The sequence below is a fragment of the Saccoglossus kowalevskii genome, chromosome 9 (genome assembly GCF_978046115.1).
Source record: "Saccoglossus kowalevskii chromosome 9, keSacKowa6.1, whole genome shotgun sequence".
NCBI classification, from domain to species: domain Eukaryota; kingdom Metazoa; phylum Hemichordata; class Enteropneusta; family Harrimaniidae; genus Saccoglossus; species Saccoglossus kowalevskii.
Window position 1 is genome coordinate 27990065 of NC_140649.1, and position 25353 is coordinate 28015417.

The 25353-nt window shown below is 33.9% G+C and overlaps 2 protein-coding genes across 2 annotated transcripts; one reads left to right on the forward strand and one right to left on the reverse strand.

Annotated features, from left to right (window-relative positions):
* Nucleotides 1-8316, reverse strand: LOC100371909 (cilia- and flagella-associated protein 57-like). The gene is made up of 17 exons (XM_006813497.3): nucleotides 8229-8316; nucleotides 6729-7247; nucleotides 6287-6543; nucleotides 5992-6166; nucleotides 5362-5517; nucleotides 5082-5221; nucleotides 4768-4933; nucleotides 4132-4632; nucleotides 3859-4020; nucleotides 3167-3416; nucleotides 2823-3013; nucleotides 2524-2697; nucleotides 1960-2262; nucleotides 1564-1680; nucleotides 1295-1426; nucleotides 934-1077; nucleotides 1-757 (listed from the first exon to the last, which is right to left on the reverse strand). The coding sequence occupies exons 2-17, from the start codon at nucleotides 7197-7199 to the stop codon at nucleotides 434-436; spliced, it is 3663 nt and encodes a 1220-aa protein (XP_006813560.1). The 5' UTR covers nucleotides 7200-7247; nucleotides 8229-8316; the 3' UTR covers nucleotides 1-433.
* Nucleotides 8317-8605: 289 nt separating this feature from the next.
* Nucleotides 8606-16362, forward strand: LOC100372060 (RNA demethylase ALKBH7, mitochondrial-like). Its single transcript, XM_002732323.4, has 4 exons — nucleotides 8606-9001; nucleotides 11092-11265; nucleotides 12151-12275; nucleotides 16094-16362. Exons 1-4 carry the CDS (start codon nucleotides 8690-8692, stop codon nucleotides 16218-16220), a joined length of 738 nt encoding a protein of 245 aa, XP_002732369.3. The 5' UTR covers nucleotides 8606-8689; the 3' UTR covers nucleotides 16221-16362.
* The last annotated feature ends 8991 nt before the right edge of the window (nucleotides 16363-25353 follow it).

Here is a 25353-nt window from a genome sequence, read left to right on the forward strand (position 1 = left end):
TTGACATTTCAATGGTGTTTTTATTATTTTATCAAACATACATTTCATACAAAAAAACACATGGTTTTTTTTACAAAATGTGTATTTTAAACTATTTATACATTTTCAAATTCACCATGATTTCTACATTGCTATGGATAGTAAAATCGGATATTTAAATATTTTAATAGTTAGTTTCGTCTTTGAGATTCTCTGTACATTTCTTGATACTTTACAAAACGCACACAATTGGAATCCACTTTGAATACAAATAAAATCCCCAAAATATTTCCATTGAATCTGCCCCCAAACATCAAATTTTACAGTACAACGACACAAGCTATTAAATTTCATTGCTATCCAGTTTTTTGTAACTTTTTATTTGAGAGAGTCATATTTACACACGTAAAAGTTTACAAACTTGATATATGATACACTACTACAAAGTTCAGTTTTACTGGACGGACATTGGTGGTAATCGCGTTCCTGATGGTGGCCGCTCTTGCGCCATCAATTCTAGTTCGTACATCTGCCTTCTCAGTTTCTTTATTTCACCTTTCTGCATGTCGATAATTTTTGCCGTCTCCATACTGGCTTCTTGATCACGGCTTGATTGCGCACTGCTCATTACAAGAGCGCTAGCTGTTTGATCGGGTAATGGCTGGTTTTTGTTTTTACGACTGATTCCCAGAGCAGCCTCAAGATCATGCACCTGTGTTCTGGCAATTTTCAGTTCTCTTCTCAAGTCGTTAATTTCTTTGATAAGCGATACATTTTCCTGGAAGGGTGATACAACACAGTAAGTTAATTTTCAAATATAATACATGAGATGTTTTGATAAAAAACAAGCAATAACTAAGTTTTCGTAACCCATATATACCTATATTGTGAGCAAATTGAAACACATGTAAAAAAACTCTCATCTCTAACACTATAAGGTAGATGTACACTAACCTGCATAATTCTGACATTGTCCGCTCTATGAATTTCTGTATCTTTGGCTAGTTTCTTTCTAAGTGACGATACACTCTGTTCTAAGTGTTTACGCTGACGACTATATTCTCTCTGTATATCTGCATCTACACTGGCTGACTCAGGCTGTTGGGGGAAAAAAGAAATAATCATTAGAATTGTCGTAAAAATATACACACAAGCATGATTTGAATCTATAACCCTTCGTAATGCTGGTCTGTGTGCCTATTTGTAAAAGGCATGTACATATCAAAATATAATGGCCACAAATTTGATGACATTTAAATTTGTTAAGTTGGACATTTAGGAAACAAACATAATAACAATAGTGATGATGACTTACTGTATCATCCTGTACATGTTTCTGGTACAACTGTTTGATACTATCTTTCAATTTCTTAGGATCTTGAATGTAACCAATACAATTATGAAGATCAGTCTTAAATCTGCGCAGCATGGCTTCAGAATCACGTACCTGAGTGAAAAAAAGGATTCCATGTTACATATTGCAGTGTAAACACAAAACACTACACTATATTTCACAGTATTTATTACTGAAAGTAAAATAGAACGACTTAATTTAGTTATTTTATCCTCAAATACAAATCTCACCTTCTGTCTCTCTAGGTGCATTTCCTTTTCAGTGGCTTTTAGTTTCTGTCTGAGTTCTGTAATGTTCAATTCTAGCTGAGTGTTCTGTTTGTGGAATCTCTCCAACTCACTCTCCATCTATAAACATAATATAAATTAATAACAGTCACTTTTAATACTACATACGCATTATTCTAATTTACAAAGGATGGTAAATATACCACATTGTTATCAGTGTACAGCTTTATTTTGGGGCTGAATTTTCAAGCGTTGGTTTACAACTTAGCTCAAAATGGTGCTGTTTTGATGTTCAGAACAATATGGCAGTGACAGTAATATCCAGGCATACCATAAATGGCTGCAAGATGATCTAGTCATTAATATACATGAAAAAATTTGGGTGTGCCTCCAACTGACCTCTTGGATCTGTTCCTTCATGGCCTTAATGTCATTCTCTCGGGGTTCAATCTGTTTCTTTAGTTCCTTAATCTTGTAGTCCAAGACAAACTTGAACTTCTCCAATTCTTGGTTCTTCTTTTTAAGATCATAGATGCGTTTCTCCTTGTCTTGGATAGTTTCATCTCTCTCCTGTATCTCTTTCTTCAGACCATAGATGTCCTTCTCCAAGGATTTGATCACACCTTGCAGTTTCTGCTGCTCATTATTCAGTTTCTTGATCTCTTCTTTATGATCTTCAATCTCTTTCTGAAGACTGGTAAACTGTAAACAAATGAAATTTATACATTGGTAGATATTCAGTATGACTTGATCTTCTGTTATCCTTATCACATTGGTGTTTTCACACACCTAGTCAAATAATACTATACAAATATGGACATTGGTAACCGTAGTTTTTAGTAATTAGACACTTAACACAATGATAGTTTACTAGTAGTATGTGATTTATCAGTCCTGACAACTATTACCAATATCTTATTCAGATGGTTGATCTGAACACTATTATTAACACTGTGAACATACCTTCTTTTTCATAATACCAGTCTCCCCTTTCAATCTCAAGTTGGCTTCTTTTTCATCTCTCAATCTCCTTTCAAATTTGTTCTTGATATCCAAGATTTCCCTGTCTGCATCTTCTTCTATTTGCTTCTTTGTCTCTTCATATTCACGTTGTTGTTGACGTGACTCATCATTGGCCTACATACAGACAAATAAAATGACACTGGTTTAGATTGTTGTTACAGTACAAAGCAATATTAGAAAACAGGGATTATATACATGTACAGCGAGTCCAATAGTTCATATATCCAAATTTATTTTACCTGGTCTAGAAGTATTGTTTTTTCTTGTAACTTGGCTTCATAATATTCTGTCAGTTCTTCCAGAGCTGCTTCTTTTGACTCTTCCATTTCCTGAAGTTGTCTTTCGTAGTCCTCCTGCATTTTCTGACTCTTGGCTTGCAGTTCCTGGTACTTCTCGTATTCCAGCATTAATTTCTGGTTGTTGGCACTCTCTGCAAGTAACAGTACATGAAACAAAACATTGATTCACCATTACTAATTTATTTCTCGTGTTCATCACCAGCTTTATAAATGGCAAAAAGTCCATAAATCCCTCTTTTGGTGTATATGCTACCAAGTTCACAAAACCCTGGCGTAACACTCACCAAGATCTTGCAGTTCCTTTGAATTCTTTTCCATGAGTTCCGCAATCTCCTCCTCATGTTTGGCTTCCTCCTTGTCCTTGTCAGTTTTCAAGACCTGGTTCTTGGTTTTCAAAGACTCCATCTCTTGGATGAACTTTTCCGTCAGTTCTTTGATCTTTTCATTGTAGTTCATGTCTTTGAGTCTTAGCTGGTATTCATTCTCCATCTTCAGTTCATCCACACGAGTTTTCAACTCGGACATCATTGAGTTCTAATGTAGAGTGAGAGTGAATTGTAAGATTAGAAACATATACCGATACTGGCATTTAATTTTACTATTTTGATAATTCGATCAATTTTCACTGGGCTTTAGTTTCAAACTTGGCAAAAAACAATGAGTTTTATTGTTATTTTACATGTTCACATTAATTTAGCAGATCTTATCGGCAAAAATAACAAAATTATCATCCAGCAAATAATTAATGTATTTACAGTATGTAGCTATGAATGTTTTTCTTATATATTTTTGTACCAGGCGGCAGTTTCAGACATTGAAAACTTTTTTTATATGCAAGTGCTAATATAGAGCAGGTTTTGCCACAGAAACGCTATGAATGTTGACAAATTCTGACTATTTCAATGCCAGTTACGGTATTATCTGTCATTGTAACGTGTGCAAGCAGCATCTATTCTGTGTCACATTGAAAGTTTACCTTTTCCTCCAAGTCGGACTTTGTAATAAGAATTTCTTCGGCATAACCAATTTCTTTGTCTCGTTTTAGACCACGTCCCTCTTTATCAGTGATTTTCCAGATCATCAAGACAGCATCATCAGACACTGTCACCAAGTACTGGTCGTCATATGTAATACGCATCTGAAAAGAACACATTCCATCTCTCGTAAATAATACTATATGTATTCATGTAAAATGCTGATTTACACTATAATTGCTAACTACCTAGACTTGCGTATAGAAGACATTTACCTTAGTAATTGTTGAACCATGACCCATGTATTCTGTCCATTCACCAGGGACGGTAAGAGGAAATTTCATAGATCTCAAGGCACCAGTGTTGGTTCCAGCAAATAACATCCTGCCACTGTGGGACATTGACACTTGCATCAAGGTCATACCACCCGATTCTACATCACGAAGAATCTGAGAGTCTGAGATCTCTTTCAGTGTACAGTCTGAGCCGACGGCAAACGTAGTCTTGCCATCAGGTGTAATGGCCACACTGGTGTAGCTGCACGACTTCAAGACACTTTCTCCTTCACGTTTTCCAGTATAAGCATTCCATTCATAAACAGCGCCATCCATACCGCAGGATACGATCTTGCTGTCGTCAGCACTCCAGACAACAGATCGTACCTTGCCGTTGTGGCCTTTCAAGTTGTTAATGTTCTCAAAGGTGGTGGAAGAGTAGATCTGGATTACATTTCCATGGACAGCAGCAAACATGTGACCACCATTACTGAAAGAACACTATAGAAAAATGAATGCGTTTAGTTTAGTTAACATAGGCTAGAAAAAGTGGAATTCTTCAGACAAAGATACGACAGATAGATTTTTCTTGGCTACTTCAGTATAAAACTAAAATATGTATAGATTGCAGCTTACCTCACGACATCCCCTAATGGTGAATTCCTTGAATGTACGTATATCGTCAATCAGCAAATTCATCAGTCTGAGTTTGTCACTGAAACCAACCAGGATGTAAAGACCAGACGGATGTAGAGCAATGCTGTAAGCCTCCTCCTGGAACTCCTTGTATAACTCTAAAGAGCTAAAATGGGAATGAAAAGAAAGAGAAATATCAGGACCCGGTGAAGACAAAAATATTATATGTGTTGGATGACATCATGAGTTGAGAAAAATTATATTTAGATTTCAAGAGTGCAAGCTTGTGTTGATAAATAACGCAAGATTCTTACTTTGTTTCATAGTTCCAGACACGAACAGATCTGTCAACGGAGGAGGTAGCAATTAGTGGTTTTCGAATACACACATCCAGGCCTTGCACAGCACCAAAATGGAATGGTTGAGCTAATACCTCAAAAGTGGCTTGTTCACCCTGCAGAAAGAAACGTGACATTTTGTTTAAAAATTGCAGAAAAAGGGCAATAGTGGATAATTATTCACATTTACATCAAGCACATTACTAGTTACCGGATTATAGATTACAGATATGTGTAAAATATGTGGTATTCTCACCTTGCCAATGTCAGCACTAGACAATGCCATGCAATACAATTGGTTTGTTTTGGTGCTGGAGACTAAAGTCTCTTCTGAAGGGCTGACAGTCAACCAGTTGATTTCATGGTTTTCGAACTTCGATGGATCAGCACTGGCTGAAAGATCTTGTGGAACCTGTGGAGAGATTGGATAAAATCTTGTAAATATCCACCACTGTAAATAACAAACTTGATACAGTGTATTCAATTACAAAACATTTATGACTACATAGATCAATTGTTTTTATAATTTCACATAAAGTCTCTTAGACAACATTACCATATTTACGGTACTCTAATAATATGTCACATTGCCTGCCTCCAATGTGAAAACAAATTGAATGCGTTAGAAAGTTAATTACACACAAAGCCATAGTGATATTGTAAAATCTGTATTAAAACCTGCAGCTTCTATTAAAATGATACAATGATACAGAGGGAATGCGGCTTCTATTAGAGCATATACACATATGAGAAATGGTGAATGTTTGGTTCTCAATTGTTCAAAAAGAATGTGTGCGACTTATATTAGGCATGTGGCTTCTAATACAGATTTTATGGTAAATACACCAATGTAAGACATTAGTTTAACTTTAAATAATTTACATACCCTGATTTCTCTTGTTTTCTTGTATGAATCTTTATCATCAGTTTTCTCATATATATGAACAGTACCACTGCCACCTGAACATGCAAACCCTTTAGAGTATGCAACCACAGACGTGATCTTGGGTGGCCCTAATGGCTGCTGTGCATCTTCCTCAGATATACTGCCCATCCTTTCTCTGGAGAGAAACAAATATCAAATTGTTAAGTAATCTCACATTATACTCATTCATGGTAACACTTAAATTATTGGACTAAGAAGTATAAATTAGTGACACACACATAACTACAATACTTACTTATCATCAGATCGATGACCAGAAAACTGGATAGAGAATTCATTCTTCAACTCTCCAGTCTCAAAGAGAAGGAGACGACCAGTATCGGTGCCAGCAATAACTCTCTCATCAGAAACCCAGGCGTGAGATAGAAAATTTTGTGGCTCCATCTTTTGGAATGCAAACTGTTTGAGGTTGCCTTCACTGTAGCGGAATAGCTTGAATATTCCATTACCGACGACACAGAGTTGAGTGTTGTCTTGTGGGTTGAAGGTGACCTACAAAAATTTAAAAAAAATAAAACACTATAAACTATTTGAAACAAAAATGTAATGTTATCATCTTTATAACAGCATATATATTTCATGTACAAAAATTTAGATAAGAATTTGTATTAAATTATGTTCTTTGGATATAAATTAAACCAGCAAATTTTCTAAATTGTACTGTGACAATCACTCACCTGGTAAACATCATTATTTTGTGGATTGGTGGTTTTTGTTACCGCCATTACTTTAGATTTCTCCCACGTCCAATATAGCAACGTCCAATCAGGCTTTCCACCTTGCGCTATCAAGTATTTTGAATCAGGACTGAATGCCAAGCTTACATATTCGGTTGATTGGACTTCACTAGAGCTCAATACCTTCCTTTTCCTCAAAGAATGAAGATCGTAAATAGTAATGGTGGCCTTTTCGGCACCCCTCTCAGCGATAGCAGCATACCTGCGATTGGGGCTCACAGCCATTGCGGTGGTTCCCAAGCTCTTGTCGGAACCAGGAATGAATTTCTGTGCCTTTTGATCGATATTGTACAGCACAATGTTCGATCCCACAGGATACACAATTGTTTGTTCATCTTGATAGCATATATTACCAACAACCTCTCCTTTCAAGCCAAACACATGGCGTGCCTGCGCCACGGCTATTGACATCTTGACAGATGCTAATTGCTAACCGGATAAATGTGGTATTGACTGGATCTGCATAACAAATTTTAAAAAAGAAGAAAACGTTTTTTTTAAAAACAACATATTATAAATATAATAAAACAAAAAGTAACTTCTGAATTTTTAATTGGTTCATGATACAGTTACACTAAACAAAATGTGCAATAAACACCTGAACCATGATTAATAATTAATTTGTTTCTACCACAAATGTAGCACAGCTAACACTTTCTTCGTTATCTAACGCATGAGTGTACGATTCTGAACCAGTGTAAACAGCAGTTAATTGTTAATGATGTACGAAACAGTCAGCATAATTAAAACTATCATGTACCCAACATACACATAGTATGATGGGGTGATGACCAGGGGAGGAACAAGTGTTCATTCATTGTAATCAATATTAAAGTTCAAATGGTGACAATATTCAGGGCAATAATTCATACGGTTTGTTCGAATCATGAATAATGTTTACTATTTTTCATAATCAACAATGGTTGCCTGACAATAATACAACAATATTATATTGACAAGCCATTTAAACCAGTAGAAATATTATTCATTCGTTGCTTTGAAATACAAATAAGACAACAGAACCTAATTTGTAGTTAATATGTAAAAAATGGATTTCTTAGATTCCAAAATAGAATGGTCAGTCAACTTCAAGTCAGGGATGCAGACATTCTGATTTCTAATAATATTAATAACTGCCAAGTTAGGCTGAGCGACGAGATAAGGTATCGAATGAAAAAATGTTGACTAACTGAAAACTGCTAATTACTAATTTCGGTGGGACTCCCTGGTCTATGACACCCCAGGCAGGACACTTGGATGAACTTGGAAGTGTACGTAAAAGCCTCTCGATCGCATGGTGTTGATTTTGCTTTTCTTCTGAACACAGTCCACGGAACAACACAGGAAGATGTGCTAAATAAACATATGCTTATGGAGGAAAGGGTAAATAGTACCGTATTAAATTCTGAAATCTGAAGAACCGATAAAACAACAACCCACCTTCAATTTGCGCAAATAACGCCCGTTTTCGAAGGCAACGGACGACGCATTCGACAGATACTATCGAAGCTGGTTGTTATGTCCTGGTCGTGTTGCTATGTCAACTGCGCATGAGTATGACGAATCGCGTCCTACCGAGTACACGGCAAAGCTATGCTAATGCTATGATCTATTAATAATATTCGATATAAAGTGACATTATTTATAAATTTATTATTATATTAAAAATTAAATATGTAACACATAAGAATAACGGATAAAGTAATCTAGCAAGTCACAATTCGAAGGTTCAAATATAACTGAATCTGAACGAGGATTGCTAGCGCCCTCTTCGCCGGACATTGCAATTTTTGTTTATTTTACTCGTTCAAAATGGCTGCGCCCTGAGGCTGCGAAATATGGACATTGTTCAAATATGATTGTTATTATATAGCAGACATACTTCAGCGATAAATGCAAACATGTCAATGCTCGTGGTCGGTCGGTCTCTTCCGTTGGTGAGATCAAAAATAAGCAATTTATCAAAATGCTGGTTTTACCGTTCATTTTCGACAGAATCTGTGCGAGAGACAAGCTCGTCGAATGTCAACTCGTCAACTCCAGAGCACTTGTACTATTTTCACGAAAAGTGTGACAACAAACTACGACAGTATATGCTAGACAACATGTTAGTGTATCCAGATTTCCTAACGGAGGGAGAAGAACAATCACTGTACAAGGAAGTGGACAAATACGTGAAAAGAATGAGATACGAATATGACCACTGGGATGATGTGAGGGCGCTATTTATTTAATTTATATTTAACTTACTGCACGTAGTTATTTCTTTCCCCAGGAATAGAGCACAATGATTATCTTGACTTGAAACAGAACTTTAGTTGTACTTTGTTTTATTAAAAATGAAACACCTAAATATTGAAAGGGTAGTACCAAAAATGGAAAATGTGGAACACTGGAAAACCTGGGCTAGTTCAAAGTTCAGTTTGAATAAATAAACCCAGAAAGGTTCCACCCTATATGATAGCCACACGTGGATGTTGTATCGTCTATTACTTTTGCCATGCCAGAATAGTTTGTAATTAACGACAATGAGCAGTATATCCTGGTAGTCTGGAAGGGTCTTCGTAATTGTCAAGGTGGTTTTCATTAAGTTGAATCAAGGCTACCTGATTTGTTTAATCAAAACTTATCTTCAAATTTAACTGAATTGCCAAGTTGATATTAAAATTCAAATCAGATAATGTTTCTGTATTATGTGTTGTTTGATGTTGGGCAACTTTAACAATATGCATATTGGCTGAAAAATTCACACCTCTACACCTGACAAGACAATGACAAAATGGAATTGTTTCTGGGATTTCTCAAAAAGAGAATTTGTCACATAATAATGGTCCGTCAGTGCACAAGTCCCTCTAGAGGGCCTGTGATCAGTGATATTAACTATAATTGATTTGGCTCACTGCTGCATATACTGCACACGTGGACTAATATATTATATTATTTTCTTGCAATTTGATTTATTTATTGCTGCACAGGGCCATTAGGTGTCATAAACAAAGATCACATGCTTCTTGAAAATTGTATTTTACACTTTTAAAAACTGATGAATTTGTCAATCATTTTTTTAGATAATTCCAGTTGTGTCTACTCACAATATGCTCTCCAAGTGAAAACAATTTCCCGATGAGTAGCAATTAAGACAGAAATTTTGACCTGCTTTGTACTTCATATACTTAAGTACTTGAAGACAAATTTGAAGTTCATTTACCTTTGAATAATTCCAAATTTATCACTTAACCTTGTCAAGTAAGCTTGTAAATGTTATCCAAGTTCTCAAGTTAAGATTTAGTTGTGTCTCAGTCTGTGTTCCCCACATAAATTCATTTAATTAATTAATTAATTAATTAATGTAATGATAAAAATCTTTATTGAGACTGTATCCCAGACTGGGATTGAAAATACAATAAAGTAAAAAAACAAAACAAAACAAAAACAACAAAGTGTAACAACAAGACAATCACAGACATCTGAATGTAAAGAAAAAGAAGAAAACTAATTTTAAATTATGTGGTGGTTGGTTTAAGGCATCTGGCATTTTAGGATTTTTCCTGTCGTAATTTGAAACCAGTGTGGATAAATTTTCTGAGCTCAATGATTGTTTTGTCATTTTTACTTTTTAGTATATCTGTTAGGTGTTCATCATCCATCCTAAAGTTACTTTTATTGTATTTAATATTCTTGATCATGATTTCTCGTTCCTCCTTGTATAGGTTACAATTGAGAAGGAAATGTTTTTCGTTTTCAATTTACTGTTTGTCAGCAAAATCGCTCCTTAGCTATAAGGTTATTAATGTATTATCTGCAATGACTATTAGGACATTCCAATTATATATTGACTCTGTTAATAGCTTTTATAAAGAATTGCCTGGACACAAATGATGTCCAAGGGGCACCCAATAACTTCATGTGGAGTATTGTAAAGAAACAAAAATTGCCCGGAATGTAGGTTTTCCAAATAAGTTATTAAAAAAAATTTTAGACACTACTTCCATCAATAAAAACAAAATTGTGTTGTGCGAGGCAACATAAAACTGTATTATTTGTGATGGCTTATATCACAGTAGCATGCATAATTTCAGGTAACACATTTGTCAGAGATTTGTGCAGTCTGCATCAGTACACAAACAAAGGTTTCAGTTTTAGCACAGAATGTGGTTAAATCCAAGCAGAAATAATATTCACTTCTGTTTAATGAAACATGTGACTACAATGAAATGCAGACACAATGCTATGTGCATTACAATGAATGATGAGTTAAGTAATTGTGAGCAGACATGATTACAATTACTTTTGTTACTCGTAGGCAATCCATGGTTACAAAGAGACTGAGTTCTCCAGGTGGTCTGACAGCAATAAGCAGATTATTCAACGTGTACGTGATGTGGCCTTCCCACCTGGGGTGCAGCAGTTACCTCTTGTACATGTCATTGACCTAGCCGATAATGGATATATCAAACCTCATATCGATAGTGTCAAGGTTGGTAAATTGTGATACACCTAGTTCACCACAAATGAATGAAGTATATGTTAAATATTCCCCCTACAACAAAAAACAACAAAACCATAATTTTGGCAGGAAAAATATGGTTACTTTTTTTTATTGATACATGGAAACCAGATACCTGGCTGTGCTTATCCAGGCAAACAAATCACAGCAAATGCAGATTCAAACGTAATGCAGAAAACAAGCCAGTGCATTGATAGCAGACAAATAAAAGTTGCTAAGTAAGGCAAAGCCAGCAGGAAAACAATTTCACCACTTCTGTGCTAGAAGAAACAAAATGGAGTGGAGAAGTTACAAAATGAAAATTTTTCTGAAACAAGATGCCGCTAACAAAACCCATGCATGTAGGGAAAAAAAAAAAATTGCATTAAAAACCCTGAGCTGAAAACTTGTGCAGAGCTCGCAGAAAATTATCCTGAAAAATAATTATGATGATTTTCAAATGAATACAAAATGAAGGAAATGTTAAGCTACAATTCTTATACAAGAAGGAGACTGCATTATGATGTTAAGATTTATTTTATTTATTTTATATTTTCACATATAATTTTTAACTCAAGTATTAGCATTTTGTTTCTCTATGACTGCTTTTACACATGCAAGTTTTTAACATTTCGTGGGAAATAAGAGTACCGGGGGTACTGCAATACCCATTATTGTAAGATAACAGCCAGGATTTTAAAAAAAGAAAGGGTTAAACTATCGCACTTGCACATCCTCTTCTTTGAAGTTCAAAACAGTTTTAATTTAGCAAAAATTAATGTATGATAAATCAATATTAGAAATTACTGCATTTTCTGGTCGACCCTTATGGTTCATGCATATTTGCTATTACTGTGTCTGTGTATTATATTGCAGTTCTGTGGTAATATCATTACTGGGTTAAGTCTTCTGTCATCCTCCATCATGAGACTGGTACATGATAAGAATAAAGAACTCAAAATTGATATTCTTTTGAAACCAAGGTCACTCTATGTAATGAGGTATTTGCAATTTGTTTTTGTTTTTACTTCAAACCAGTTCTTATCAATAATTCAAGATACACATAATTGTTTCCTTATGAATCAATTCTCCATTTATTACTGTTTATGAGATTATCACCATTGTCATCTCAGCGAGACAAAACCAAATGAAATTACCTTAGTATCCTACATATACTCAGCGTACAATATATACTCAGTGTACAATATACACTCAGTGTACAATATACACTCAGTGTACAATATACACTCAGTATACATTATATACTCAGTATACATTATATACTCAGTGTACAATATACACTCAGTGTACAATATATACTCTGTGTACAATATACACTCTGTGTACAATATACACTCAGTCAGTGTGCAATATACACTCAGTGTACAATATATACTCAGTGTACAATATACACTCAGTCAGTGTACAATATACACTCAGTGTATAATATACACTCAATGTACAATATATACTCAGTGTACAATATACACTCAGTATACATTATATACTCAGTGTACATTATATACTCAGTGTACAATATACACTCAGTGTACAATATATATTCAGTGAACAATACAATATACACTCAGTATACAATATATACTCAGCGTACAATATACACTCAGTGTACCATACATGTATACACTGGGTGTACAATATACACTCAGTATACATTATATACTCAGTATACATTATATACTCAGTGTACAATATATACTCAGTGTACAATATACACTCAGTATACAATATATACTCAGTGTACAATATACACTCAGTATACATTATATACACAGTATACATTATATACTCAGTGTACAATATATACTCAGTATACAATATATACTCAGTGTACAATATACACTCAGTATACATTATATACACAGTGTACAATATACACTCAATATACACTCAGTGTACAATATATACTCAGTGTACAATATATACTCAGTGTACAATATATACTCAGTGTACAATATATACTCAGTGTGCAATATACACTCAGTGTACAATATATACTCTGTGTACAATATACACTCTGTGTACAATATACACTCAGTCAGTGTGCAATATACACTCAGTGTACAATATATACTCAGTGTACAATATACACTCAGTCAGTGTACAATATACACTCAGTGTATAATATACACTCAATGTACAATATATACTCAGTGTACAATATACACTCAGTATACATTATATACTCAGTGTACATTATATACTCAGTGTACAATATACACTCAGTGTACAATATATATTCAGTGAACAATACAATATACACTCAGTGTACAATATACACTCAGTCAGTGTACAATATACACTCAGTCAGTGTACAATATACATTCAGTGTATAATATACACTTAATGTACAATATATACTCAGTGTACAATATACACTCAGTATACATTATATACTCAGTATACATTATATACTCAGTGTACAATATACACTCAGTATACATTATACACTCAATGTACAATATATACTCAGTGTACAATATATACTCAGTGTACAATATACACTCAGTGTACAATATACACTCAGTATACAATATATACTCAGTGTACAATATATACTCAGTGTACAATATATACTCAGTGTACAATATGCACTCAGTGTACAATATATACTCAGTGTACAATATATACTCAATGCGCAATATACACTCTGTACAATATACTCAGTGCACAATATACACTCAGTCAGTGTGCAATGTACACTCTGTACAATATATATATTCGGTGTACAATATACACTCAGTCAGTGTGCAATATACACTCAGTGTACAACATATACTCAGTGTACAATATATACTCAGTGTACAATATACACTCAATGTACAATATACACTCAGTCAGTGTGCAATATACACTGGGTGTACAATATATACTCAGTGTACAATATACACTCAGTCAGTGTGCAATATACACTCAGTGTACAACATATACTCAGTGTACAATATATACTCAGTGTACAATATATACTCGGTGTACAATATACACTCAGTCAGTGTGCAATATACACTGGGTGTACAATATATACTCAGTGTACAATATACACTCAGTCAGTGTGCAATATATACTCAGTGTGCAATATACACTCAGTGTACAATATATACTCTGTACAATATACACTCAATGTACAATATACACTCAGTGTGCAATATATACTCAGTATACAATATATACTCAGTGTACAGTATACACTTAGTGTACAATATATACTCGGTGTACAATATATACTCAGTCAGTGTGCAATATACACTCAGTGTACAACATATACTCAGTGTACAATATATACTCAGTGTACAATATACACTCAGTGTACAATATACACTCAGTCAGTGTGCAATATACACTCAGTGTACAATATATACTCAGTGTACAATATACACTCAGTCAGTGTGCAATATATACTCAGTGTGCAATATACACTCAGTGTACAATTTATACTCTGTGTACAATATACACTCAATGTACAATATACACTCAGTGTGCAATATATACTCAGTGTACAGTATACACTTAGTGTACAATATACACTCAGTCAGTGTGCAATATACACTCAGTGTACAATATATACTCGGTGTACAATATACACTCAGTCAGTGTGCAATATACACTCAGTGTACAATATATACTCAGTGTACAATATATACTCAGTGTACAATATATACTCAGTGTACAATATACACTCAGTGTACAATATACACTCAGTCAGTGTGCAATATATACTCGGTGTACAATATACACTCAGTCAGTGTGCAATATATACTCAGTGTACAATATACACTCAGTGTACAATATACACCCAGTCAGTGTGCAATATACACTCAATGTACAATATGTACTCAGTGTGCAATATACACTCAGTGTACAATATACACTCAGTGTACAATATATACTCAGTGTACATTATACACTCAGTCAGTGTGCAATATATACTCGGTGTACAATATACACTCAGTGTGCAATATATACTCAGTGTACAATATACACTCAGTGTACAATATGTACTCAGTGTGCAATATACACTCAGTGTACAATATATACTCAGTCAGTGTGCAATATACACTCAGTCAATGTACAATATGTACTCAGTGTGCAATATACACTCAATGTACAATATACACTCAGTCAGTGTGCAATATACACTCAGTCAGTGTGCAATATACACTCAATGTACAATATGTACTCAGTGTGCAATATACACTCAATGTACAATATACACTCAGTCAGTGTGCAATATACACTCAATGTACAATATACACTCAGTCAGTGTGCAATATACACTCAATGTACAATATATACTCAGTGTACATAGTTTTCCCTGCAATCCCTATCATTAAAATTTATAATGAGTTAGCGGAGTGCAGCATGTGATTATTTATTTACAAATTAATCTTAACAAACTGTTTAAAATACATTATTTTAGCTGAAATTAATTTTCAATGAAAAGACTTTTGGGATGTTTTGTATGGATTTCATTTTCACTGATTTTTGCCGAGTTAAAATGTGAAATATAGAAATAAAAAAAAAATCACTTGATTTTATTTTCACTGAAACATTCCTCCAGCGAAAACAGAGAAAATTAATTCCAAGCAAAAATAAAGTATTTTACAGTATGTTATTAAATTTGTAGTAAAACAGAAAAAAAAAATGTATTATGACGTTGTCACTTCTGGACATGAAAAAGTCTCAGTTAAGCTAAAGTTCATTGTTTCAAAGGGTATTTCTTCTCCCTAGGGTGTCATTTTCAAAGCTGACACTGAATTGCAATTTGCACCTTGAATTAACTTAGCTGTTTTTCACTTTTCAGGGATGCTGCCAGATTTGACTACACGCATGAAATTTTGCCTGACAGTGAGTCGTATTTCAAAGGGCGACATGTGCCTCGGGCAAGGAGAATTTCAATCATGTGCAGAAATGAAGTTGTCAATCAATGATACTCATTAACGGCTTGTAGCCTGTAGAGCATGTTCTTGATGCGAAGTTACGACATTGTTTCTCGCCAACCTACTATAGTTGTTGTCCTTTCTTAATCGACTGTAGTTGTTATACATGCTAGTCGTGGTAGTTATCTGCAATATCTTGTGTTGTATATATAAACTACTGATTCTTAAATCAAGATCAAGTTGAACGAGTTTATGCATGTTATGTAATACACTAAAAAACTTGTTTTGGTCCCTGACATAAAAATATGTAACACAATAATGGTCCACAAAAATATAATGTAGAATACTTTATTTTCGCTTGGAATTAATTTTCGCTGAGGGGATGATTCAGTGAAAATAAAATCCAGCGAATATACATTTTTTTCTATGTTTTACATTCAACGTGTCAAAAATCAGTGAAAATAAATTCCATACAAAACGCTTCAAAAGTTTTTTCAGCAAAAATTAATTCCAGCAAAAATAAAGTATTCTACAGTACATGTTCTTTGAATTACCGTCTGGACTAAAGAACTCTGTAGTAAACATAAACCATTCTTATATTGCTTATATGCAAACCTCTATAAGCAAATCTATAAAAAACAATTTTTTCATTCTTTTTGTTTTCAGTGTATTTTAAAGTTTCTGTGCATTAGTTTTCATATCAAAAACTACTACAAAAATAACATTTTAAATTTACATTAAAGCATAATTCAATGTGTCTATCAAAATGCAATATTAAACAAAAGTATAAAAATTATATAAATACCAAAGTTGTCTGTATTGCATAATGATATTTATAATAGATAAGATAAGATAAGATAACAGCTTTATTACAACCGTGTAGAAAATTTTACATTTCTAATTTGGTGTTTAAAATGTAATAAAGTTAATAATGAATAACTAAAAAAGTAAGTAGGGGAAACTTGAGTAAATAAAAAGTTAAATAAGTGTGACTGAGTGTATTCTTTTGTTTGTTCATTTACCGGTACTGTGAAATAGTGAAAGTTCTAGTATTTGGGTAAATTAATTTAGTATCATGTTCACATCTGTGTTTCTTTATAGCATGTAAACTACACTGGTGTAAGAGAAAAATTACCGTTAGTGTGAACTCGTTATGCTTCAGTACTGGGTTAACTATTCTGTAGCACATAATCTAACGTTTATACAGTGAATGCAAAAACTGGGCTTACACCATCACTAACTCACCAACCATTTTGCATCAGAATTTTTGAGTGAATTGGGATTTTAAACAGAATGCATTTGAATTCTATGGTCAGCTGTATTAATATTGAACAGTGACGATCATCATGCAGCGTGATTTTGAATTTCAAACAAACAGTGTATTGTACTGACCCTTAATATTTTTAAATAGGTGGTCACAATATTTTTTTTTTAATTGTTGTTACATAGATTTGTATATAGTTGTTAAACTCAAGAAATGCTGCTTGCATTGGTATGTTTATTTACCTGTTCATAAGTGTGATAGAGCCAAGAGATAATCACTATTGTGTCAAAGACATAAATGTATGAACAAGTTTTATGCAAAACAGTATATCCAGAACTGCCACTCTGTAAGTCAGTATCACTGTGCACATTCAGTGGCTGTCGAATGCCACCTTGTACCAAATTGTTTGGAAATGTATAAATATTGTGATTCTTATCTTTTTAATTACTGGGTGCAACTCGAGAGTGACTTTTTCTGGTGAGAACACAGTTTATATGTGATGCAGCATGTTACTGGAATCGTCAATAAGATTGTTTTGCCATTTTGTCAAACATGTCATACATTTTTATACAAATTAGAATTTATGATCTTAGCTTTTTTTTTACAAATATTTAAACAATGACACATTATAATATGTTTGATTCTAAGGTTCAAAAAATAATTAGGAAAAAATGTAAAGGCCATTAGTTAAGAAACTTCAAAAACCATGCTATTTATTAATAGCCAATAGGGAAGGCTCTTCATTCACCATTTACTGCAAACCAAAAAATGTTTTTTTTCTATCTAGCTGAGGTCATGTCTGTTATTTGGAAAATCATAAAATCAATAAAGTTTGAATCATAGATACTAACAAATGTATACATTTAGTGGAATGTATCGTGTTGAATTGTTTCAGCAGGAATGTTATATTTTACAAAACTTGTAATTGCAAGTTACCATATATTGTAATATTTTAATAAATGTTGCTACTGTGCATTTTTCGTTGTCATAATTCACTGTCCCTGCAGCAGTGTGTCATCAATTTGCAGATATCTATTCCATAAATAAGAATTCAATCTGGTGTTTACTGTGCTGTTAAACTGCAAATACTGTAAAACGTGTCTTTTTCGCGAGCATGTCTTTTTAGCGAATTTAACAAGAGAACAGATTCGCTAATTCAAGATGTCGCTGATGACTTTATTATAAATTCAAAATGGCCAAGGCTTGGGGATTTGTATAGAGTTATCCGGAACATAAAAATCTGGGGCGCTTCCTAATTACACTTGACAGTTTTTCTTTGTTTTTATTGAGGTGATAACTGCGCATTTGTTTTGGCACGCGACAGACAAGTATTGTGAAAACAGGAGATCTACAATAACAAGAGAGATTCGCTAAATCAACATTTCGCTATTACGTCATTTTACCACAATTTGCTAAAATTGCATGTGGCTTTTTCAACATGTTTTACAGTAGACCCCAAGATCAAAACTGGTGTGTATTATTTATGGAATTCACACTCACTGATGGCACAATGATGCAAGTTGATATCACTGAAGCAGACACGATTAGATTCTGAATGAACCATGTACAAACTCTTGCTGTATTTCATGTTTCTACCAAATTGACTTGCCATTATGAAAGCCTTAGGCTGTTTAATTGTGTTGTGTTTTGAGTATGTAGTGTAACCAACATCCTGATAAATTGATTCTGTTCATCTGAAATTTAATACAAAAACTGAAATTGTGTAATTTAACAAAACAAAATGCCTATAGCCTGTTAACTATGCTACATGAACTGTAAACTTTAAGTAGTGATTACCGTTTCATTGGATAATTGTTTCATGTCAGTGGAAGCTCTGACATGTATTCAAGGATGCATGGGGATGCAATATATGTTTTACCACTCCACCATGTTCATAATTAGTTCACCATTCTATAAAAGGTGGTAAAGGTTTGAATAGGGACAATTTGTTACAACATGTGTGGGTTATTCACCGTTAAAACATTGCTGCAATTCTCGGCAATGTTGGTGACTTGAATATTTTTTTATATTATTCAAAAGTCATTATGCTGACATTAGGAGTTTCTGACGCAACCTCATTCAGACTCGATTATCTTGCACCGTTTCTCCATTATGCCAATTATTCCAATGATGATGCGGCGCATATTTGATTTCACAATGGTCGTCTTTCTACTGTACGTCAAAGGAGTCACAATTTTCCGATCACCATGGGTACGGCTGAAGGTTGGCAACAGCCGATGCGAAGCTACTTGCATGATTGGCTACCCAATCCTGACACCAATCAGGGACCAGGTTACTTGCCAACAATTGTGTCTACGTATCAAATCTTGCCTTATATATGATTCGATTCAATTGACGACAACGTCATAAGTAGTTAAAAATAGAAGGCTGGGTAACTGAATTGGGGTGATTGTATTGCAATAAATAGTGTATTGCCGTATGACGTCTATGAGACTAGGGATGTTATGTACACGTAATGTTCAGCAAAATTATCTTCCCAGTTCAGGAATTTTAGTAAAAAATATAAACCAAACACATTTGTCTCTTTCTTTCTAAACACCCCCACAACTCAATCAGGGATTGAGTTTAACAAAAATGCTTTATTTCTTTTTCGTCACTAATTTTATAAAAACTTTTAATCCATCTAACATTCTGCGGTCTTTTTAGGCCATAAACATGATTCATAGCATTTTGAATTAGGATATTGTTGATATATTTTGGCCAGTTACAAGCAAGTTCTGATATGATTCATGTAGTTTAGAGAAAACTATTTTGGTCCACCTGGTATGATTCATCTTTTGTATTCTGTCCAAATACTTTATTCGGGATTTATCGTAAATAAAGTTGATGTCTTGCCATCCTAAATCTCCCAATATTGCTGGGCATGCTACATTCCTATGAACTTTAAAGAGAAACTTGCCAAATTGATACTGGATGCTTTTAAGTTTGTTTTTAGTCACTGTACTTTCTGATAGTCATACACTAGATCACAGTCCCTCTGTGACTATTCCATAGTTAAACTCGAGCTACTGTGGTTAAACGTAATTATATTTTGCCACCATATTCAGAGGCGGAAACATGAAAGTTTGTATGAAGGGGCGAAATCTGCTCACCAACCTTGAGCCGAAGGCGCGACTTTACTAGGGGGTCCGGAGAAATGCTCTCCCTTACAATATTTGAAATCTATACCCTTCAAAACGCTATTTCCTGCATTTTGAAGGGGGAATTTTGATGACATAAAGGGTTTCAGCTTAATTTTGAAGCGGCGACGCCCCCAACATTTTGTTCTGCCGCCACAGATATTCAAACCTATTGTAACTGTTATGTTGATTTATGATTGATTTACTCTGTGCGTATATCATTGTATTTTATAAGTTTCTATAAAATGTGAATGATCATTTTTAGTTTTACCAGTTTTTTACCGCATTTCAAACAGCATCCTCGGTTTCGTCAATAGAATTAATTACTGGAAATGTTTTTTATGTTTGATTTTATCATTTCTAATTAGACTCGGGTCCCTCATAATTTAATTATGGAAATCTGTTTCTCTTTTTTTAAATCATTATTTATTTTCCCCGCTGTATTATAATAGTGTTTGAGGTTATTTTTGACTATATATAAGACATCATATATACATGTTTGTTTTATATTATTTTTGGGGTCTTATTAAATCATTCAAGAGCATTTTTGAAGATTGTCCTCTTTTAGCGATATCAACAATACAATTATCTTTGTACTCTGTAATATTTTAGAATTAATTTACAACTCTCGACTTTATGCAACTGTTAATCCTTGATGACCTCTATTACTACGAAAATAATGTGTTATTGTAATGAAGGATTACAATTTGAATAGAGTCGAAAGTTGTAAATCTATAACGCAAACACGATACGTGAGTAGTGTTCAGGCTACACGAAGTACGGCTAAGATTTAATCTTCTATGTTTGCCTATCGGATAGACCCAAGCGCGTTCACGCGCAGAGAGGAAACAATGGTTAGCACGGGCTAAGGAACGCCCACACTTGTAATACAAATACAAAATGTACAAAAATCCTCAATCATTTTAACAAAGAATACTAAGTACAGTAATTAGGCAGGCATACATGTTAGTTCCCGGGAACAATATAATAATAATAGTCTGTATAGAAGTCGTATTCTAATAATGGACATAGATCAAAACACAAACAGAAAAAAAAAAACATACAATAGAAGGGGGAAAAAACTTGCATAAATGGATAATTATAAAGTAAATGTATGGATTATAAACTTAAAAAAAGTAAAAGCCATGATGTATGGATTACTTAATTAGATGTCTATGAAGCAGCAGCTTTCTCACAGGTTGAACATTTTTATATAGCTGATATTCTAAACAAAAAAGTGCTCTTCATCTACAATATCATTAGTATAGCATACCGGACAGCTTCTTTCAGTAATGTTAACTTCTGTCCATTTCATTTTGTGCTCTTATTGTTTGTTTGCTCATTGATGACTTGGGTTATTTACTGTCGGAAGATAATTTTCAACTCCAAATTCAGTTTTTAAGTTTCTGTGAATACGTAGTTTCTGTGGTTAATACCTTTATTGTCATTGTTTAGATAATCTCCACTGTTTATTTTGAAGTTTGTTTCAAGTTCTGTTGTAATATTATTTATTAGGTTTTTGTTTTCATTAATCTTTCCATTTTCCTACTCATTTCCATATTAAGATCTTTGAGAATCGTTTTAATACAATAGACCCAATTTTGCTTCCTGGGTTATCCATATTGATTGCCAATCTGTATGCTTCATTTATGAGGCTGTTTTCAGGCATATTACGCAATCTTGCGCGATATTTAAACATCTGTCTGATACATGTAGTTATTAGGAGGTATCGTCCCAATTGTAGTAAACAGGCAAGGTTTGTGGTTCTGTAGTTTATCTTCAGTATGTACTTGCAAAATGTTAAGTGCATTTTTTCCATTGGTGACAATAAGTGGATCAAATAGTTTTTATTATGTCACATGTCCAAATTTCAGCACAAAATGTAAGTATTGGTTTGATCATAATATCATCAAATATTTTCTAATACATTTTGATGGGAACTTATGTTTCCGAGTAGAACATCTATCTCAGTTTTTAAAAATGCCTTTAGTCTCCTTGCGCTATATCGTGGTTCCCGGTGTTATTCAGTTTCATACCAAGAAACATGTATGAAGACACTATTTCTAATTATATATCATTCACATACAATTTTATTTTATTTAAGCCAGATTTAAGCGTTTCTTAGCCCGTGCTGAGACTTAACGCACGTGATGTTAGCACGGACAAAAGTATTTAACACCTTAACCCGTGTTAAGAGTTGAAGAGGGCAGAAGGGAAATTTCAAATGTGTTTTTTAAAATGTCAGCTATGTTATTCCAACTCCCTGTGATACATATCTAACACAGACTAGTTTGTCAGTAAGTAACATGCATTGAATTTGGATTTTTGGAAGGAAGCTCACAACAGATTGAAAGGGAAAGATCTTCCTAATATTACTAACATTGAAATGTTCACATTCTTATGCAGCATTTAGGTAATTGTTAGAATGTATCCGTGCGGCAGTTCTCCAAATCCCGGTTGCATTGCTAGTGGATATACCATTGGCACAGTCTAGTGTTACAGTATTGGGGTCTCCTTGAAAATTCAGTGTATGTATAATAGACCAGTTGATAAATGGTGTGTAGGTGTTACCTGATATTTACAGAATGTCTCTGAATTGACCTATGACCTCCTAATTATGACTCTGGATGATTCATGGAGGATGCCACATGTGGAGCAGGATGTACTCACTCATGTCAAAACGACAGATATCACTTCTAAAAACCTTGAGAGCCTTATGATAGTTTGTTTGTTTGTTTTGACTATGCATTGTCTTCTGACCGTGTTTATTGTCTATTATTATAACTCTAAATGTGTATTTGACTACTAATTTAATAAGAATTATGTGTTAATTAACTTAAAATGATACTATAAATGATAATATGTTTTGATAAGATAAGTCTACCTTTTCTTGTACGAACACGATGAAACATTTTAAACATAGTCTTACCAATTTCATATGCAGTCAAAAAATACCGGTAATTAGAACAAATGATTGAGATAGATTGCGTAATTCAGCTTTTCAAAGCAATTGTGATATAAACAGTATGATAATACATGCATGTGCTTGTTTTGGAGATTCCGTGAGATTGCCATTTATTTATTTATTTATTTATTTATTTATTTATTTATTTATTTATTTATTTATTTATTTATTTATTTATTTATTTATTTATTTATTTATTTATTTATTTATTTATTTATTTATTTATTTATTTATTTATTTATTTATTCATTTTAAATATATTTTAAATAAAAAAAACATACTACTACGAGGAGCAGCCTGCAATCGACATCGGAGTCAACCCGCCGTGGCGGACTCACCCGAATATATCGTATATCAAACAGCTGCATCAAAACAAATATGCAAAACATTCCAAAATACAACGGCGACGAAAACACATTAATCAATGGTTTTCATTTCAAAACATACGCTAAAATCAATATCAATAATGCAATGTCCTTATTTTAAGACTTGTGAGTCAAATGGTGGCATACTTAGATAAATGCAACTCAATATCCCGCCACATTATGCTCACTTCATGTTTCTCAAGTATACGTTATCGATTCAGACAAGTCAACTGATATGTGTTGCATGTACGGATTACAAATTCTGATTTAATAGTGTGGGGTTGTTTTTGCAGCGTTTTTACAAATTCTGCGACAAATAAAAGCGTTGGGTAGACTAGAATGGATTTATATCAGCAAACATAACAACTTATGGACCATGGCCATTATTGAGCAATTATTATTCCAGTTTTTCAAGACATGGCTAATAGTGTTTTGTTACACGTTGTTTTGTATCAGAGCGTTGGAGATAACGAGTATTATTACTGACCCAACCACCATCACGCGAAGGGCTGTGATCTACACGTGTCAGGCATATTCGACATTATTGCTAGCATATTATTAGAATATACATGTTTATCCATTTCACTTTATATATTGGCCGTGAACGTGCTGATAGGCTACGCGATCTAGGGGTTACTAGTATCTATTATTTATGGGGAGGGGGGCAAAATGGCGACGCAATGGGTCCTACTGTCCCCTCCTTATCCCTCTCACCTGGAATAAAGTTAATTAGCTGTATCTTTGCACCACATGGATACATACGCTTGGATACTTCCTTTATTGGACTTCTATAGATAAACCCAATGTTACAGCGATCATATACACGATTGTCAACGCAATGTCATATTCAACGCTTCGTCCTGAACACACATTTGTTTTGTTTTTTCATGACTCTAGTCTAACTACCCCTATACAAATAATGGTTCACGCCGTATTATATAGTTAGAACCACTTCCACTTGTTAAACATGCCGCCTTGTAGAGCCCAATCAGCAACTTCTAATACGACCTTTGTAAAGTTCAACGCTTAATTTAAAGTTTACCGTTTTCAGATCGACGTTATTACTATATAAAAAGTCGTCACTGTTTTGAGTATGTCAACTATTTTTCAATTTATCGACAGTTTGTGAGAGAGTTAAAGAAAACGACTGTCTGTTAATTGCCCCCGCATTCCACCACATGTGAATCGTACTCTCCAATAATTGATAATTTGTTCATGTAATGTTAGCGTAATAAGTACCATATATCCAAGTGTCTAATATTATAGTGGAATTTATAACATAATAACAGTTTTAGCTGTATCCACAGTCAGAGAAACAGCATGTACTTTTGGGCAAAATAAATATTAATGATTGTTATGACTACAAATTCACTGCAATTGCGTTCCAACAGAGAGGAAGAGAGCGTGTGAATGAAAACGTGTTTAGTTTTCACCATGATGTGCACAGTAC

Coding starts and splice junctions, on each gene's coding strand:
- LOC100371909 (XM_006813497.3), bottom strand. CDS start 7,199: ATGTCAATAGCCGTGGCGCAGGCACGCCATGTGTTTGGCTTGAAAGGA. Junction 5,222..5,361: donor CTAGTGCTGACATTGGCAAG/GTGAGAATACCA, acceptor TTCTTTCTGCAG/GGTGAACAAGCCACTTTTGA. Junction 1,078..1,294: donor AACATGTACAGGATGATACA/GTAAGTCATCAT, acceptor TTCCCCCAACAG/CCTGAGTCAGCCAGTGTAGA.
- LOC100372060 (XM_002732323.4), top strand. CDS start 8,690: ATGTCAATGCTCGTGGTCGGTCGGTCTCTTCCGTTGGTGAGATCAAAA. Junction 9,002..11,091: donor AATATGACCACTGGGATGAT/GTGAGGGCGCTA, acceptor TGTTACTCGTAG/GCAATCCATGGTTACAAAGA. Junction 11,266..12,150: donor CTCATATCGATAGTGTCAAG/GTTGGTAAATTG, acceptor ATTATATTGCAG/TTCTGTGGTAATATCATTAC.